We start from the raw sequence: 18,608 nt of genomic DNA, 5'->3' as shown, positions 1-18,608 counted from the left end.
TAGAACATTATCTCAATGCATTGAGATTTTGCTTTTCAACAATTGTCAACAGTTTGGCTTAAGTGTTAAGGTTACAAAAATTCTTTACAGATTTGAATGTTTCTTACACTGACAATACTATTTAAGTAGAAAGACTAATTGACTGCTTACTATTCTGTCACTACAATTTCTTCTATTTCTCATATGCCTTACTGTTTGTTTTTAATATTTTTTAATTTATTGATTTTAGAGAGGAAGGGAGAGAAATAGAGAAAGAGAGAGAGACATTGATTTGTTGTATCACTTATTTAAGGATTCATTCCTTGATTCTAGTATGTGCCGTTGGCATATCAGGAAGATGCTCTAAACAACTGAGCTACCCAGCCAGGGCTGCCTTACTGTTTGGTTTTGCTTTTTTCTGATCAGTGTTTTCATTATTTTACATGTAGAGGGACATGTTTTCTCCCCAAGTATTTTAATCCTCTCAGGCAGTTCTGTTCCACAGAACTTCAATGATAGAAATGTGTGTGCTCCCATACATTAACCACCATGTGGCTATTGAGTATTTAAAATATGGCTAGTGTTGATGTCAGAAACATCCAGACCTGTAGAGAATTTTTATGAGTTTATCTGAACCAAACTGAAGACATGCCAGAAAGCAAGATCTCAAATGCTCTGAGAATGACAATTCTGCAGTTTCTTTTATACATTTGGATTCATAGAGGGAACCTAAGGAAGATTACATGTTAACAAGATTAGGTGCTCCCTTGAGAGTGGTGTGGGGGTTCAGAATGAGTGCCCTAAGATGTGCCTCAGTGGTATAGTCTTTTTGAGCTAAAGGCAATTTTAGCTTCAGGCTCAAGAGAAACTTCTGCCTGTCTCTTTACCTAGAAGACTTGAATTAGGGATCCTGCCAGTAAGAGATTATCAGGGATAACCTTTTTGACTTGGCGAGAATGGCACCAGGTATTATACCATTGGGGTCAGAATGAACCTCTGCCAGGCAACCTTGGTACCTCAGTTCGTGATTGGAAAGAATTCAGAGCCAAGACTCAAACCATAAGAGAAAGTTTATTTAGAAAGTCCCATGGCTCAGTTGGTTGGGTATTGTCCTGTGCACCGAAGTTGCTGGTTTGATTCCAGTTCAGGGCACATGTGCAGGTTTTGGGCTCAATCCTTGGATGGGGGGCATGCAGGAGGTGGCAGATAGAAGCCTCACTTTCACATGTAAGTCTCACTTTCTCTTTCTCCCTTCCTCTCTATGTAAAAAAAGTAAAATAAAATAAAAATTCACAGAAGTAGAAGTGAGTGGTAGAAGAAATGGGCTCAGGAAGTAATGTGCCTGGGGTGGGGAAGTAGAGGGTGGAGGGGAAAGGCAGAGGTATGACCCTAGGAAGGAGTGTATACTGGGTCCTCTATCGTAAGTGCTTTTAAAGCTTGGGATTTTAGGGGAGAGACCAGAGGAGGATCCCAATAGAATATTCATCAGCTTTCCAGGTGTTGTGGTCTCCACTGATTGGTCGACGCCAGGGCAGGCTGTTGTTAATCAATGCAGCTGGTCCTGATGTCAGCCAAGGCCTCACTTGTCTGGTTTTTCTGCTTTTCTGGGCTTGGCACTGAAATACAGTTGGGGCCTAGATGTTATTTCTAGGAAGGAAAGGTCGGGGGTCCAAACCTCGTGACCAGTGATATGCTGGGGGAAGACCTGGAGGTGAGGTCCTTATTTATCCAGCTTTGCACACTGATAGGCACCGAAGGCTTTCCACCTGGTGACTTTATGTACCTGGCCTTTCATTCTTGCTCTGTTCATGGGCCTACCACAGACCCACCTCAATAGCAGGCAAACCTTATTTAATAAACATCTGCTCTTATTATTATTCTGCAATGACCCTTTGAAACCTTCAGGTGCATTATCTCATCCCTAGCACAGAATCTCTTATATACCTAGACCCCCCTTTCTTTTTCTAAACCTCTCATAAATGTGGGAGTCTGACTCTGTCATGTATGTGGGATCCCCATACATATGCATTAAATTTGGTTATTTCCTCTTGCTAATCTATCTCATGTTTACTTGATTATTAGGCCAGACAGAAAAACCTGGAGGGGAGAGGAAAGTTTGTTTCTCCCCCACAGTGGTTGGTTATGCCTGTGAGGGGTCTGAAAAAAGAGGATTACTCTGGCTTTTCTGTGTTAATCTAGATGTACAAGAACAATGGACAGGGCTTGGTGAAGGCAAAGATAAACCTTTTTAAAGGTCTGGGAGGTGACTACCCACCATGACCTGCTTAGTTAGGAATTTTATGAACAGGTCACCCTGTGATTTGCTACACAGAACCCTTTTTTGTTCACACTAGTGCAACTCAGGAACTAAATTAAAAATATATATATATATATATTTATTAATTTTAGAGAGAGGAAGGGAGAGAGAAGCATAGATTTGCTGTTCTACTTATTTATGTATTCATTGGTTCATTCTTGTATGTGCTCTGACTGGGGGTAGAACCCCAAAACCTTGGCATATTGAGACAATGCTCTAAGCAACTGAGCTACCCATGCAGGGCCTAAAATTTTAATTTGTTAAAGAAAAAAGTATTGGCCCTGGCAGGGTAGCTTAGTTGGTTAGAGCATCATTACAATACATCAAGGTTGGGGGTTTGATCCCCAGTCAGGGCACATACAAGCAGCAACCAATGACTGCATACATAAGTGGAACAACAAATCCATGTTTCTTTCTCCTTTTCCTCTCTTCTCTAAAATAAATACAGTGGGGCCTTGACTTACGAGTTTAATTCGTTCCTTGACGGAGCTCGTAACTCAAATTACTCGTATGTCAAATCAAAAGTGAACGAGTGAGACACGTGATGCTGGGCTGATGTTGTGGCGTTCACTGTGATGTTCGCTGCGCCAACTAGCAGTGGGGTATCTGAAGCTGGCTCGTAACCCGAATTTTAGCTCGCAACTCAAAGCAAAAAATTGGCGGAGAGACAGCTCATATCTCGAAAAACTCATTAGTCGGGACACTTGTAAGTCAAGGCCCCACTGTAGATAAAATTAAGGAAAAAAATTTATTGTGTTTTTTGAGGATAATGAGGTGAAGGGCTAAAGGAGCCACTGCAATAAGTCTTGTGGTGGGAGTGAGATTGAGCTTGTTTTTATTATTTGATTGATTTTTAAAGCAAGGGAGAGAGAGAGAGAGAGAGAGAAAGAGAGAGAGGGAAATTTGTTATTCCACTTACTTATGCATTCTTTGGTTGATTCTTGTATATGCCCTGATTGGAGATCAAACTGTTTTAAGCTTCAGGAATGGCACCAAGTGTTAGACTGGTGGGGTCACATTGGACTTGGGTTCAGCAACTTCAGTACTTGGGTTCTGGCTAGGAAAGAATTCAGAGCCAAGACCCAAACTATAATAGAACATTTATTTGATTAACCACAGAGGTATAAAAAGTAATTCCTAGAAGACATGAGCTTAACAAACAAGTTATAGTGGTAAAGAAAAGTAAAGGAAGGACTCTTGGAGTTAGGGAGTGAGGAAGCTAATGGTAAAGTGCCTGGGGGTGGGGAGAAGAAAGGGGAAGGGAATGGCCCTGGGTCCAAGGTTCTAAGGGTTTTAAGGTGGAGATTTTAGGGCAGGTCTCAAGATAACATTTCAATAAAATATTCAGTAACTTTCCAAGTGTGTCAATTTAGGGTCTAGGTCTCCACTGATGGATTCATGGTCACCAAGGAAGGGGGTTCTTATTCAATGTAGCTGGTCCTGAGGTCAGCTTTGGCTGGTTTTGTTGCTCTTCTGGGCCTAGAGCTGAAGTACAACTGAAGTCTAAACATTATTTCCAGGGAGGAAAGGTTGGGGATGGGGGGAGGGGGTTTCCAAACCCCATGACCATCGATATGCTAGGGGAGGAAAGATCACCCTGGAGGCAAGGTTCCACCCTTCATTTTGTCCTTTTTTGGGGGGTAACTGACAGTCCTATTTTATCTTTAAATATTTTTTTAATTGATTTCAGAGAGGAAGGGAGATGGAGAGAGAGAGATAGAAACATCAATGTGAGAATCTTTGATTGGCTGCCTTCTGCACACAGGGACTGAACCCGCAACCCTGGCATGTGCCCTTGACCAGAATCGAACCCGAGACCCTTAAGTCCGAAGGCCAATGCTCTATCCACTGAGCCAAACTAGCTAGGGCAGGGGTCCTCAAACTTTTTAAACAGGGGGCCAGTTCACTGTCCCTCAGACCGTTGGAGGGCCGGACTATAGTTTAAAAAAAAACTATGAACAAATTCCTATGCACACTGCACATATCTTATTTTTGTGGACGAAAGGGGCCACATGCTGACCTGACAGGCTCAGGGGAGGCCTGCATGGCAGTTTTGCAGACTCGGAGACCTAAAATAACCACAAAGGATGGTCTGAAATTAAACTTTAACTAAAAGCAGTTATGGTGGGCAGTTATGTCCTAGGTCAGTATCTTCACTGACAAGATCAACTTTGATCCTTACTGAGCCCATTTGCCTTTTTGCCTCTAAGATAACATACCCTTGAAATGTCTGGGTAACTTGTAACTTCCCTTTTTCTGGAGCCCCTGGGGCACAACCAAATGTTCTGGGAGCCAGGACAGATACTACAAATTCCTTCATTATCATGTTAATTGATCCTGCACCCACCTAAGTATGTGTCCATCATTTTACTTTTTATCCTATCACAGAGGTGTGTCACCCCCCCCCCCCCCCCCCCGCCCCGCTTCCCTTAATCCCACCGCCTTAAATCTGTCACCAATGAATTTCATGTATAAATACCGATGTAACCCTGCCATTCTCCAGAGCACAATCTCAATTCTTTGAGGTTCTGTTTCCTGGCATATGTCGACAGTTTGGCTCAAATAAACTCACAAGAATTCTTTACAGGTTTCAATGGTTTTTTTTTACGTTAACATTTTGAAGTAAAAACAAAATGGGAACAAATACAATATTTGTATTTGCATGTGGCCCACGGGCCGTAGTTTGAGGACTGCTGAGCTAGGGCTACATTTTGTCCTTTGCTAGGCTCCTAAGGCTTTCCATCCTGATGACCTTCAGTACCTAGCCCATCATCCTTGCTCTGCTCATGTTTGACTGCCTACCACAGACCCCACAATCTTGGCATATCAGGACACCGCTCTAACCAACTGAGCTACCCGCCAGGGTGAGATTTGGCTTGTTAAAAAATAAAATTTATCAAACAAAATTCAACAGAGAACAAGTTGATGGTTGCCAGATGGAAGGAGATGGTGAGGGGATGGGTGAAAAAGGTGAAGGGATTAAGAAGTACAAATTGGTAGTTAGAAAATAGTCATGGGGATGTGAAATACAGAATAGGGACTGTAGTCAATAAGGGAGTAACTATGTACGGTGTCAGGTGGGTAGGAGATTTATCAGGGGCAGAGGGGATCACTTTGTAAAGGATGATTGTCTAATCACTATGCTGTACAACTGAAACTGAAACAAAATAGTATCAAATGTAAACTGTAATTGAAAAATAAATTTCAACAAAATTGTATCACTTGTGCCAAAACCCCAAATACCAAATGCAGATTTAAAACCTTACCTAGCCCTAACCGGTTTGGCTCCGTGGATAGAGTGTCGGCCTGCGGACTGAGAAGTCCTGGGTTCGATTCCGGCCCGGGGCGTGTACCTTGGTTGCGGGCACATCCCCAGTGGAGGGTGTGCAGGAGGCAGCTGATTGATGGTTCTCTCTCATCGATGTTTCTGACTTTATCCCTCTCCCTTCCTCTCTGTAAAAAGTCAATAAAAATATATTTAAAAAATAAATAAAACCTTACCTAATTGCTGTCTCAACCTCTACCAGAAACATAATCAACATTTCTGGAATTTTTCTGATCAGTATCATTGAGATAATCTGTTAAGTGGGCCCTCTCCAAACACCCCACCTCCACTTCCAAAGAAGGGGATCTGCATGATAAAAACCCTCGTGGTCTTCCTTACCTCTAGAAAAAGAAGTCCTGGTGTGAAGATAATCCTTTCTTTCCTTTGTTAATAGGTCCCTTGCCCCACTTCCCTTTCTTAAAAAAACCCCTCCATTTTGTACCTACCCCTCGGACCTCCCTTCTAATTGCTAGATGGGATGATGCCCAATTAATTGTTTAATAAAGCCAATTTAACCTGGCTGGTGTTCTTAGTGGTTGTGCTTCAGTTTATGAACCAGGTCACGATTCAATTCCCAGTCAGGCACATCCCCCCCCCCCCCCCCCCTCCGCCCCAAGTCGGGGCGTGCAGGATGTTTCTCATCATTGATGTTTCTCTCTCTCTCTGAAATCTGTAAAAACTTTTTTTAAAAAAGCCAATTTGATTTTCAAATTTACTTAGCTGAATTTTTAAAAACAAACTTCACATTTCTTATAGAGATAAAACAATATAACCACACAAGTTTACCTACAGGTAACACTAATTTTTAAATTGCATAACACAACCTGTGTTCTCCCTAATTCCCAGAGATGTGGCCACTCCTCATGCTATAGTGATTTGTCACAATACCCTGAGGCTTTAGTTACAGAGCTGGCAGCCGGGATGATTAATATTCTCCACGAGGGCTGAGGAACTTCTTTCCAAAGTTGGACCCAAGCCTCTAAAGTGATCTAGATGATGTTTAAAATAAAACGGGAAAGCAAGAACGAAGGGGTCTTAGGGCACTTCCTTGGCCTGCTCCATTCACGCGAACCCCGCGGTACTACACCTCCTTCCTGGGGTCATTTCTAGCGCGTCGAGGGTGCGGGCCACCCCCCAGGACCCGGGAGAGCAACCTCTGGGTGGGTCTCCTTGGCTCCACCCCTCTTCACCTAGCACCCCCCCCGACCACGCCTCCCCTGTGAGTCCCAGGAGTCCCGCCCCGCAGCCACCAGTCTCAGCGACGCGATACTCGGCGCGCTGACGTCTGACGCTCCAGGTACTTTCCCCGCAGCCGGTCGGGCTTGGCGTGGGGGCGGGGCGGAGCGCGGAGCGCGCATGCGCCACAGCGCCAGCACTCTCCCCGGATCGAGCGGGGGCCTGAGCCTCTCCGGCGGCACAGCTCCGCTCGCGCTAGCTCGCTCCAGCGGCCATGTCTGCCACGATCGAGCGAGAGTTTGAGGAGTTGGATGCTCAAAATCGCTGGCAGCAGCTGTACTTGGTGAGTCAATGGCTCGCGCAGCAGGCGCTGTACACCTCCGTGGACCCAGGCTCGCGCCCGCCGGCTCCCTCCCGCGTCCCCCGCCTCCCGCTCAGGGCGGAAGTGGTGGCGCGCGGGCCGCGTCAGGGCTGCGCCTGCGCCGACCGAGTCTCTGTTCCCTTTTGAAAAAAAAGACTTTAAGTGAGGTGTGTGTTGGGGAGGGCGGGGGATGTTTATCGGAAGCGCAAGCGCAGAGTTCATTCTAGAAGGCGGCACCACAGCGGCGTCTTGCGGCGCGCGCGGACGTGTTTCTCGGTCCTGGGGTCGGGTGGGGATGCGGGGAACCGTGAGGCCGGTGGTGATGGGTGTGGGGCGGGCCGTCCGAGAGGCCGCCGTAACTGTGGGAAGGGCCGGGATGGGGGTGTGTGTCCGGTGGGGTTGGGGGGGTGAAATGAAGGGAGACCACCGGGCTCTGGGAGCTCGCAGCCGGGAGCGGATGCTGCTGCGGTTTCGGATCGGGCTTCGCCGCCCCTGGCCTGGCGCCTCGTTCTGTTCCCAGTTACCTTTTCCGCTGGCTGGGTGTCGTGTGGCCGCGCGGGCCGAGGCCGGCCGGGACGCCTGCTTCCTTGCCTGGTTGTGTGCGTGGTACCTGGGCCTCTCGCCTTGGGAGTGACTGAACCGCAGTGGTGGCGAGCGCTCCCGGCGATCAGCCCTCCGAGTGGTCTCAGAGCCCCATACCGCAGCGTGTGGAGCGACTTCCACAGAGGTTCCCGGAAGGAGACTGGGCTTCGGCTGTGTCCAGCAGTTCTCAACCTGTGGGTCGCGACCCCTTTGGCGGTCGAACGACCCTTTCACAGGGGTCGCCTAAGACCATCCTGCATATCAGATATTTACATTACGATTCATAACAGCAGCAACATTACAGTTATGAAGTAGCAACGAAAATAATTTTATGGTTGGGTCACAACATGAGGAACTGTATTTAAAGGGCCAGAAGGTTGAGAACAACTGCAAGGGTGTCATCCTCTTTTCAGTTTTCTTTACATTAACAATAAAATCTTATGTATGTGGTTAAGCTTGTCTCATAAATGTATACACCTGTGCAAGCACCACTCAAGTCAAAATAACCTTTCCAAAAAAAAATAATAGTAAATGACCTTTCCATCACCCCAGAAGGAACTGTCATGCGCCCTGCTCCACCCCATAGGCTACCACTATTTTGATTTCTTGGCACCATAGGATAATCTTGGTTGTTCTGGAACTCTTGTAAATGGATTCGCATACAGTAGTTGAGCTCCTGACTAGCTTCTTTAGCTCAACTAGAGAACCTTTTAATTCAAATATAACTTTTTTATTTCTTTTAAAATGACCTAATTGCCTATTCTCATCTGTTTAATTATTATCATATTATTCCCAAGATTGAATTGAGTGTGAGTTAAATGCTGTTCCTACTGGTTGGTTCACTTGGTGTGCAGTAAAAGAAAAAAAAAAGCTTTCCTGTAAATCTTGATGGTCCTGGGTTTTCCCCCATTCCATTTAATTAGATGACAGTAAAAAATGTTTTCTTTGTCGTTATGTTCAGAATGTAACATTTTTCTCTTGAACACAATAGCGGGAAGTGTAATAAATATTTTAATTCACGTGGGTAAAGTTAAGATAGGACACTAACTTTAAAGGACTTTTCCAAATATAGAAAATTTTAAATGCACATTCTGGTAGGAATCTGTGAGAGTCTGCCAGCTGTGTCTTTTCCAGTTACATTTATTTTAGCAGACTGCTGTCTCCAAGTTGCTAGTCATACATCAAAGTACAGATTTGAGAAGAGAAAGGTGAATGTGACAAGTTAATTCAGCTTAACATTTTGGTTAAGCAGTTTGATATGTATACACATGCCTTGAAAATTCAGTGAAAATTATAATCTCTCTTATCAGAAAAATGCACTAAAAATTTCACATTTCGTTTCAAGGAATCAGGAAGCCCTTCTATGGACTCCTGCCTAGGTGTCCTTTAGGTTACTGGGTTGGTCAGTACTCTTACTATTTTTTCCTAATGGAACAACAATAGTATTAGTTTGGTCAGGAGAAATCATGCCATACATACTGGTGTTACAGTAAAAGTAGATCACAAACCAAGAAAGTTAGTAATGGAAAGCAAGCCTAGAAAGAATTTAGTGTTTTCTTTGGACTCTAGAATATCCAGCCCTTGCGCTGGGCCTTGGAGATTCAGCAGAGAATGCCACTAACAAAGTTCCTGGTGTGTGTTTTCTTGTGTATGAGTTTTTTAAAATCCTTATAGGAAGATATGTTTTATTGATTTGAGAGAGGGAAAGAAAGGAAGGAAGGGAGAGGGAGGGAGGGAGGAAAGAAGGGAGGGGAGGAGGGAAGAAGGGAGGGAGGGAGGGAGGGAGGAAGGGAGGGAGGAAGGAAAGAGGGAAGGAAGGAAGGAGGGAGGGAAGGAAGATAGATGTGAGAGAGAAACATTCATCCATTGCCTTCTGCACACACCCCGACTGGGGATAGAACTTGCAACCTGGGTATGTGCCTGACTGGGACTCCAACCTGCTACCTTTTGGACGTATGAGAGGATGCTCCAATCAACTGAGCCACCAGTCAGTTGTGAGGACCTCACACTTTAGGATTTGTTCTCTCTTTTTTTTTTTTTAAATATATTTTATTGATTTTTTACAGAGAGGAGGGGAGAGGGATAGAGAGTTAGAAACATCAATGAGAGAGAAACATCGATCAGCTGCCTCTTGCACGCCCCCCCACTGGGGATGTGTCCGCAACCAAGGTACATGCCCTTGACCGGAATCGAACCTGGGACCCTTGAGTCCGCAGGCTGACGCTCTATCCGCTGAGCCAAACCGGTTAGGGCAGGATTTGTTCTCTTGTGGGCTTCATTGTCACACTGAGTCCCTGCTCTTAAGGATACAGTTTAGTGGGGAACAGTAAATAGGTAAGTAGATGAAAATGTAAAAGTAATAAGTGCAGAAGCTAGTGTTAAGCAGAGAGTGCTATATAAGCCCCAAAGGGGTGCACTGGGAGTTCTGGTGAAGCTTCTTGGAGGAGGGAGGGCCTTACCTACTAGTAAGTCTTGAAGGACAAGTTAACCAGGTGAAGAGAATAAGGAAGAGGGAGAGAATTAGTGTTCAGAAAAGGAAGAAAGGTGTGCAGAGGCACAGAGCATAGAATGCCAAGAGAACCACCAACAGTTTAGCTTGGTGAAGAGTGTGGTATGAACTTGAGGTGCCCAAAAGTAAAAGCCTATGAAGCTTTTGTAAATCAGACTAAGGAATTTGAGCTAGTTGATAGGTAACACTGAAGAATTTTAAGCCTGGAAATACCATGGTCCTATTACATTTACTTTTCAGCAAGATCATTGTTGTACCAGTGGGTTGGATGGGGTTAATTGTTGGCAGGCAGCACAGGGAAGCAATCTGTTGGAGTAAACCTGAAGAGAAATGTTGAGCTTCTGAACTAAGGCAGTGGCAGTAGGAGTGAAGGGAAGATGCAGATTTGAAATGGTAAGGAGATAGATGTATTTGGTCTTGAAACTGTTCCATTTGAAGTTCTCATAAATTTGGAGTTCAGGAGAGGTTTGAACTGGAAATGTGATTTTGGAAATCATGAACACGTAAGTGGTGTTTGAGGTCCTAAATGTGGGTGAATTCACCTAGGGAAAATATAGGGGGTTTGGAAATGCTGACAGCCAAGGACAGAATCTTGACAGACAGCAATAAGAGCATAGAGAGAGAAAAAGATGCTTGCAAATAAAAGAGTGGAGAGGAAAAGCCATGGCAATGAGAGAAAATTGGTGGCAGAGTATGGAGGGGGTTGATGGTCAGCAGGGCTACGTGCTGCAGATGGGACAACTAAAACTGAAGGGTCATCAAATTAATGACTAGGAGATCAACTGATATCTTAAAAAGAGCATTTTCAGTGGAATACAGAAGTCAGATGCTGGGTGTTGAGAAGAGGTGGGAAGTACAAATGAGCAGGTGTATACCGCTCTTTAACAAGCCCAATTTAATAGGATGGTGTGGGGAAAGGTAACTAAAATAAAGCATGATTATGTGACTTCTCTACCTTTGATGGTTTCCATTGCTTGTAAAGTAAAATTCAAACCATCTAATAGCTCACAAGACCACGTCCTACCTCCCAATATGACTTTCTTCTCTTTTCCAGTAGGTTCCGTCCCTTTAAATGTGCATGTCCGTTCTCCCCTTGAGCCTTTATAAATGTAGTTTTCTTTGCATTAGCACAACTTTTCCTCCTTTCCTTTCCCCTTTTGCTTAACTACCTCCTACTGAAGTATCACTTCCTTAGGGGGGTACCTTCATGACCCTCCCATGCAGAATATGATCCCCCATTAGATATTTTCTTTTTTAAATATATTTTTATTGATTTTTTACAGAGAGGAAGGGAGAAGGATAGAGAGTTAGAAACATCCGATGAGAGAGAAACATCGATCAGCTGCCTCCCACACATCCCCTACTGGGAATATGCCTGCAACCAAGGAACATGCTCTTGACCAGAATCAAACCTGGGACCCTTCAATCCGCAGGCCAACGCTCCATCCACTGAGCCAAACCGGCTAGGGCTCCCATTAGATATTTTCTATAGCATTCCATAACTTCCCCTTTTGTAGCAGTGCATTGGGTCTAATGCAGCAGCAGGTTATTTAGGATACACAATATGCATTTAGCAAACCACTCTCCCTTGAGTAGGGAAAAGGTGTTTAAGTGGGCTTTCTGCTTTGTATGGCACTATGATGCCATGCAAAGTGGTAAATAGCAAGGACTTATAACCAGATTACTCCTTATTTATGATAATGTTTAAGGAAAGTTATGCTTTTTTTTGGCAATGCTAACTGGATGAGAAAGGCTTTACTTTTTTTTAGTTTAAATAATTTTTTACCTTTCAATTTCAGTTGACATATAATATTAAATTAGTTTCAGGTGTACAACCCAGTGTTTAGACATTTATATACATTGTATATACTATACACAGTTACTACAATAGTCCCTATGCTGTACTTTGCATCCCTGTGACTATTCTGAAACTATCAATTTGCACTTCTTAATCCCTTCAACTTTTTCACCCAGTCCTCCAAGCTCTCTCCAATCTGGCAAGCTTCAAAATGTTCTCTGTATCTATGAGTCTGTTTCTGGTCTATTTTGTTTATAGATTCCATATTATAAGTGAAATCATGACATTTGTCTTCCTCTGTCTGACTTATTTCACTCAGCACAATATCCTCTAAAGTCCATTCACGTTGTTGCAGATAGCAAAATTTCTTTTTTTTTTACGGCTGAATCACTCCATTGTTTATATGTACCACTTATTTATTCATTCATCTATTGATGGGCATTTAGGTTGCTTTCATATCTTGACTATTGTAAATAGTGCTGCAATGAACACATATGGGTGTATATGTTTTTTCAATTTAGTGTTTTGAGATTCTTTGGATAAATACCCAGAAGTGGAATTGCTGGGTCCTTCTATACCTTTAGTTATTATATAGCCTTTATTTTAAAGTCTGTTTTGTCTGGTATAGTATTGCTACCTTAGTTTTTTTGGTCTGTTTTTATTTTTTTTAATATATATTTATTGATTTCAGAGAGGGAGAGAGAAGCATCAGTGATGAGAGAGAATCATTGATTGGCTGCCTCCTGCACGTCCCCTACTGGGGATCAAGCCCGCAACCTGGGCATGTGCCTTTGACCAGAATCGAACCTGGGACCCTTCAGTCCACAGGCTGATGCTCTACCCACTGAGCAAACTGGATAGTTTGGATAGCAAACTAGGGCTGTATTTATTTTAATTAAATATATTTTTCCCTCCCTTTACTTTCAGTCTGTGTGTGTCTTTTTTATTTTTTTAATTTTTAAAATTGATTTTAGAAAAAGGAAGGCAGTGGAGGGGAGAGAGAGAAAGAGAGAGAGGGAGAAAAAAAGAGAGAAACAAATAAATACGTAAATATTGATTTGTTGTTGCACTTATTTATGCATTCATTGATTGCTTCTTTTTTTTAAAATATATTTTATTGATTTTTTACAGAGAAGAAGGGAGAGGGATAGAGAGTTAGAAACATCGATGAGAGAGAAGCATCGATCAGTTGCCTCCTGCACACCCCCCACTGGGGATGTGCCCGCAACCAGGGTACATGCCCTTGACCGGAATCGAACCCGGGACCCTTGAGTCCGCAGGCTGACGCTCTATCCACTGAGCCAAACCGGTTCGGCTTGATTGCTTCTCATATGTGCCCTGACAGGAGAATGATCCCACAACCTTGGCATATTGGGAGGATGCTCTAATCCAGCGGTCGCCAACCAGTGGTCTGTGAGGTCTGAAAGGTTGGCGACCGCTGCTTTAATCAACTGAGCTATCTGGTCAAGGCAGTCTGCCTGTGTCTTTTGACTTGAAGTGGGTCTCTTGTAGACAGCATATGTAAGGGTCTTATTTTATTATCCAGTCAGCCTCCATATATCTCTCTATATAAAAGGCTAATATGCTAAGTGTCCCTCTGACCATCTGACTGGTCCCTATAATGCCCACTGATAACCAGGGGGCAGACGCTCGATGCAGGAGCTGCCATGACATGCACTGGCCATTTAAAAATAAATGGCCCTAACCGGTTTGGCTCAGTGGATAGAGCCTCGGCCTGCAGACGGAAGGGTCCCAGGTTCGATTCCGGTCAAGGGCATGTACCTTGGTTGCGGGCACATCCCCAGTTGGGGGGTGTGCAGGAGGCAGCTGATCGATGTTTCTGACTCTCTATCACTCTCCCTTCCTCTCTGTAAAAAATCAATAAAATATTTTTTTTAAAAAAATAAAAATAAACGGCACTACAGGCCTGGTGCCAACAAACCTACACTCGGCTTCCCCCAAGTGGGACACAGGCCCCGCCACCACCCCAGAGCGACACCCCACCAAATTGTAGCTAACGCTGCTGAGACCCCATGGCGCAAAATGCGGCCCACAGCCCAACCCAGCCTGCAAACGGTCGCTGTGGGCACCAGGTAATGATGTCATGTAGCAATGCCTGGCTTCCTCTCCCTAGTGACTAGCATCCTTGGAGTTTCTTCAGCCCAGGAACCTGACTTGCTTTATAGCCAGGTGCAAACATTTTACAGTTAACCAAATATTTGTGAAGTGTTTTCCTGTGCCTCATCTCATTTGATCCTCTCAGAAATGCTGGAGTAGGTAGATAGGAGACTCAGTAGAATTCTCTTTTCTTTTCATTAGCAAGACATGAATAGTGATATTAAAATATTTCTTCTAATTAATTTCCTTTCAATGTGCACAAATCCATGCACCAGGCCACTAGTGTGTGTATATATATTCTATATGTATAAAAGCCTAAGCGACCTAACAACTGAACGACTGGTTGCTATGATGTGCCCTGACCACCAGGGGGCAGATGCTGAACGCAGGAGCTGCCCCCTGGTGGTCGGTGTGCTCTCACAGTCAACCTCCTGCGACCGGCCAACCTCCTGGGGTCAGCCAACCTCCCATGGTTCCTCCCCGAGGCCGGCCAGCCCCCCCAATCTCCAGCCAGACTGAGGGACCCCACCTGTGCACGAATTCATGCACCAGGTCTCTAGTGTGTGTGTGTGTGTGTGTGTGTGTGTGTGTCTATTTTTTTTTAATCCTCATCTGAGGACATGCTTAGAGAGGAAGGGAGAGAGAGAGAAGAGGACGGGAGGAGAGGAGAGAGAAACATTGATTGGTTACCTTCTGTACATGCCCTAACTGGGGATTGAACCTGCAACCTTTAGTGCACAGAAAATGATGCTCAACCAACTGAGCCACTCCTGCCCAGCCTTCATAAATCTTTTTTTTTTTAAATATATTTTATTGATTTTTTACAGAGAGGAAGGGAGAGGGATAGAGAGTCAGAAACATCGATGAGAGAGAAGCATCGATCAGCTGCCTCCTGCACACCCCTCACTGGGGATGTGCCTGCAACTAAGGTACATGCCCTTGACCGGAATCGAACCTGGAACCCTTCAGTCCCCAGGCCGACGCTCTATCCAGTGAGCCAAACCGGTCAAGGCGAAATCTTTTTTTTTTTTTTTTAAATATATATTTTATTTACTTCAGAGAGGAAGGGAGGAGAGACAGATAGAAACATCAGTGATGAGAGAGATCACTGGGGATCAAGCCCACAACCCGGACATGTGCCCTGACTGGGAATCAAACCGTGACCTTCTGGTTCATAGGTTGATGCTCAACCACTGAACCACGCCGACTGGGCCATAAATCTTTTGATTGGAGCATTTAATCCATTTGCATTTAAAATAATTGTTGATGGATATGTATTTATTGCCATTTTATTGTTCATATTTTATTTTTTCCCCCCTCTTCTTCTTAAAGAAGACCCTTTAACATTTCTTGTGAAACTGGTTTGGTGGTGATGAACTCCTTTTGCTTTTTCTTGTCTGGGAAGCTCTATCCTTAGTTCAAAATCAGCGTTGGGGTCTGGCCGACAGCTGTATAAGGCCCAAGAAATCATTTAGTCTGGCCCTGCCAAGACATTAAGGGTGAGTTAATTAAATGTTTGACCAAATATAGCAGGCTAATTTTTTTTTTTTAAACTAGGCTAATTTTTAAGTTGATAATTTTGTATGGCCCAAGAATGATGTTATAAATATCCAAATGGTCTTGGCAGAAAAAAAGTTCCCTATGTTCTAAATGATAGCTTTGCTGGCTAGAGGGTTATAAGTCCTTGCTATTTATCACTTTGAATATTTTATGCCAATCTCTTCTGGTTTGCAAAGATTCTGTTGAGAAATCAGCTGACAGTCTTGTGGGAGCTCCCTTGTAGGTAACTGACCAATTCTTCCTTGCTGCCTTTAAGGTTCTCTTTTTATCTTTAATCTTAGCCTTTTTTATTATGATGTGTCTTGGTATGGGTCTGTTTGGGTTTATCTTGATTGCAATTCTCTCTGCTTCCTGAACTTGTGTAACTTTTTCTTTCACCAGGTTAGGGAAGTTTTCTGTCGTTTATTCAAATGGATTCTCTATCCCTTGCTCACTTTCTTCACCGTCTGGTACTCCTATACTGCAGATGTTACATTTCATGTTCCAAAGTTCCCTTAAACCAGTGGTTCTCAACCTGTGGGTCGTGACCCCTTTTGGGGGTCGAACGACCCTTTCACAGGGGTCGCCTAAGACCATCAGAAAACACATATATAATTACATATTGTTTTTGTGATTAATCATTATGCTTTAATTATGTTCAATTTGTAACAATGAAATTGGGAGTCACCACAACATGAGGAACTGTATTAAAGGGTCGTGACATTAGGACGGTTGAGAACCACTGCCTTAAACTATTCTTGTTCTTTTTAATTCTTTTTTCTGATTGGGTGTTTTGTTTTTCTACCTTATCTTCCAAATCGCTGGTTCAATCTTCTGTGTTGAGCCTTCAATATATGCTTTATATCATATGTGTAAATGTATTCTTCATTTCCGCCTGAGTATTTTTAATGGTTTCTATGTCCTTTTTCATACTGTTGAACATCCTTATAACTATTACTTTGAGCTCTGTTTCTGATAAATTACTTGTCTCCATTTCATTTAGCTCTTTTTTCTGTTGATTCTTCCTGTTCTTTCATTTGAGCCTGTTTCTTTATTTTCCCATTTTGGCTGGCTGTCACTTTGTGTTTGTTTCTATGTATTAGATAGAATTGCTATGACTCCCAGTCTTGGTGGGGTGGCCTGCTGTCATAGGTGTCTTTCAGGACCCAGTGGTGTAGTCTCTTTCATCTCCTGAGCTGGGTACTCTAGGAATGTCTCTTGTGTGGGTTATTTGGGCCTTCCTATTGTAATTGAATCTTGATTGCTGTTGGCCTGTTCATGGGTGGGATCAACCTGTAAAGCTGGCTGACTGAGGCTCAACACTGACCACAGTGTGCAAGCTGCTGTGCAGGTGCAGTCTCGAGGTGTCTTGTTGGGCTCAGTGGCACAGTCTTTCAGATCATCTGTGTTCCTTGCTCTAGGAATGTTAATGGGTTATGTGCACACTCCCCTGTGTAGTTGTGACTTGATGAATGCTGTTGGCCCTTTCATGGGTGGAGTTAACTCTTCAGGCTGGGTGGCTATAAAGATAAACCTCAATCACCGTGCATGAGATGCTGTGCAGGGGCTGCCCTCTCAGGTGGAGTTGTTCCCAACAGCATCTGGTGCCTGCTGGAATCTTCCTTTGGGTGTGTCACATTTGTGGCTAGTTGGGTTGAGCTTTGGTGTGGTCTGAAGCCCACCACTGGTTTTGTTGGTTCTGGGTCCACTTGGTTGGGGTTCAGGTACAGGTCGCTGTCAGATGTTGTGTGTAACTGGTTTTGGGCTACCTGTCTGGAGCTACCACACTGTTTACTGTTTGTGTGTGCATCAACTTGACCTGAGTGTGCATGGAAGGCCAATCTGTGTAGATGGGTTGGCTTGCTGGAGTCAGATAAGTAAAAGATTAAGGCTCCCTGAGGTCAGTGTCCACCTGTTGGCTACTCCACTCCCCCTTGAGGTTGCTTGGACTTCCTCTAGAATTTTATGCAGAAAAGTTGTAGAGTGGGCCCAAGCTGGCCACACCCCACTGACCCTTCCATAGGGTTCAGGTTTGGTAGGTTGGGCGGACAGGGCTAGTGAGTCCTTAATTTGGGGCAGTGTGGTTTGACACTTAATGGGGAGAATGTGGCCCCTACTCCAGAGCAATACCATTCACTCTCTGCCAGAGTCTCCAACTCTAGCTCCCTCAGGAGCAGTGCACCACAGGTTCAGGGTGGTGTAGCCAACTGTCCTCACTGCAGGAGCAAGCTTGGCAGGACAGGACGGGAGTCACCGGGACTTGGGCAAACAGATTGAGACAGCCTTCTTTTGGCAGTGGCACCGACAGCGAGGCGAGCTGCACTTCTCCTTTTAGCTCTGTAGCCACGCCTGCTCAAGCCCTGGTCTAAAGTAGATAGATGCACTCTCAAATCTGAGCCTAGTAGGAAGGGGCCAGGGCCAGCCTGAGAGGAGAAAGCTGCACACCTAGCTCTGCAGGCACATCTTCAGAGGCTCCCACAGAGCTGCATTCCAAAGCTCCCAGCTCTGAGGATGCTCCTTGCTCCTTTCCCCCCTGCAGGACTTGGAGGCAGCCTTCCACTGGGGAGGAGTGAGCCACTATCCTTCTCTTGGCTGGGGAGCGCACTGGCAGAGACCCTGACCAAAGATCTCCCAGCAGGTCGCACCAAATGTCCCAGTTCTGGGTCGTGATGCCTTTCCCCTGTGAGGCTGCACCAGCAGGGTGGTGCTGGCAGGGCTTAGAGCAGTGGTTCTCGCGACCCCTTTGGTGGTCGAACGACCCTTTCACAGGGGTTGCCTAAGACTATCCTGCATATCATATATTTACATTACGATTCATAATGGTAGCAACATTACAGTTATGAAGTAGCAACGAAAATAATGTTATGGTTGGGTTACAACATGAGGAACTGTATTTAAAGGGCC

The 18,608-nt window shown here is 44.5% G+C and overlaps 1 protein-coding gene and 1 long non-coding RNA gene across 4 annotated transcripts in view; one reads left to right on the top strand and one right to left on the bottom strand.

The window, feature by feature from the left end:
- Nucleotides 1-1,070: 1,070 nt before the first annotated feature.
- On the bottom strand, nucleotides 1,071-5,828 carry LOC139014621 (uncharacterized). The gene is made up of 3 exons (XR_011472251.1): nucleotides 5,563-5,828; nucleotides 3,216-3,353; nucleotides 1,071-1,238 (listed from the first exon to the last, which is right to left on the bottom strand). It is a non-coding gene; the product is annotated as an uncharacterized lncRNA (long non-coding RNA).
- Nucleotides 5,829-6,987: 1,159 nt separating this feature from the next.
- PTPN2 (protein tyrosine phosphatase non-receptor type 2) overlaps nucleotides 6,988-18,608 on the top strand; it is a 69,890-nt gene continuing 58,269 nt past the window's right edge. For 2 of the 3 annotated variants that reach the window (XR_011472183.1, XM_070420708.1), the window contains exon 1: nucleotides 6,988-7,140. Coding sequence is in view for 2 of the 3 variants with exons in the window: in XM_070420708.1 (XP_070276809.1) it covers nucleotides 7,072-7,140 (69 nt within the window). In the remaining variant the exon portion in view is untranslated. The remainder of the gene's footprint in view (nucleotides 7,141-18,608) is intronic. The other variant, XM_070420709.1, reaches the window with a different exon arrangement.

This window comes from Myotis yumanensis, unplaced genomic scaffold (assembly GCF_028538775.1).
Source record: "Myotis yumanensis isolate MYYU_CA2020_CCGP unplaced genomic scaffold, mMyoYum1.0.hap1 SCAF_7, whole genome shotgun sequence".
Taxonomy (NCBI): domain Eukaryota; kingdom Metazoa; phylum Chordata; class Mammalia; order Chiroptera; family Vespertilionidae; genus Myotis; species Myotis yumanensis.
The sequence above is the reverse complement of the archived record's forward strand: the minus strand, read 5'-3'. Positions and strand labels throughout refer to the sequence as shown.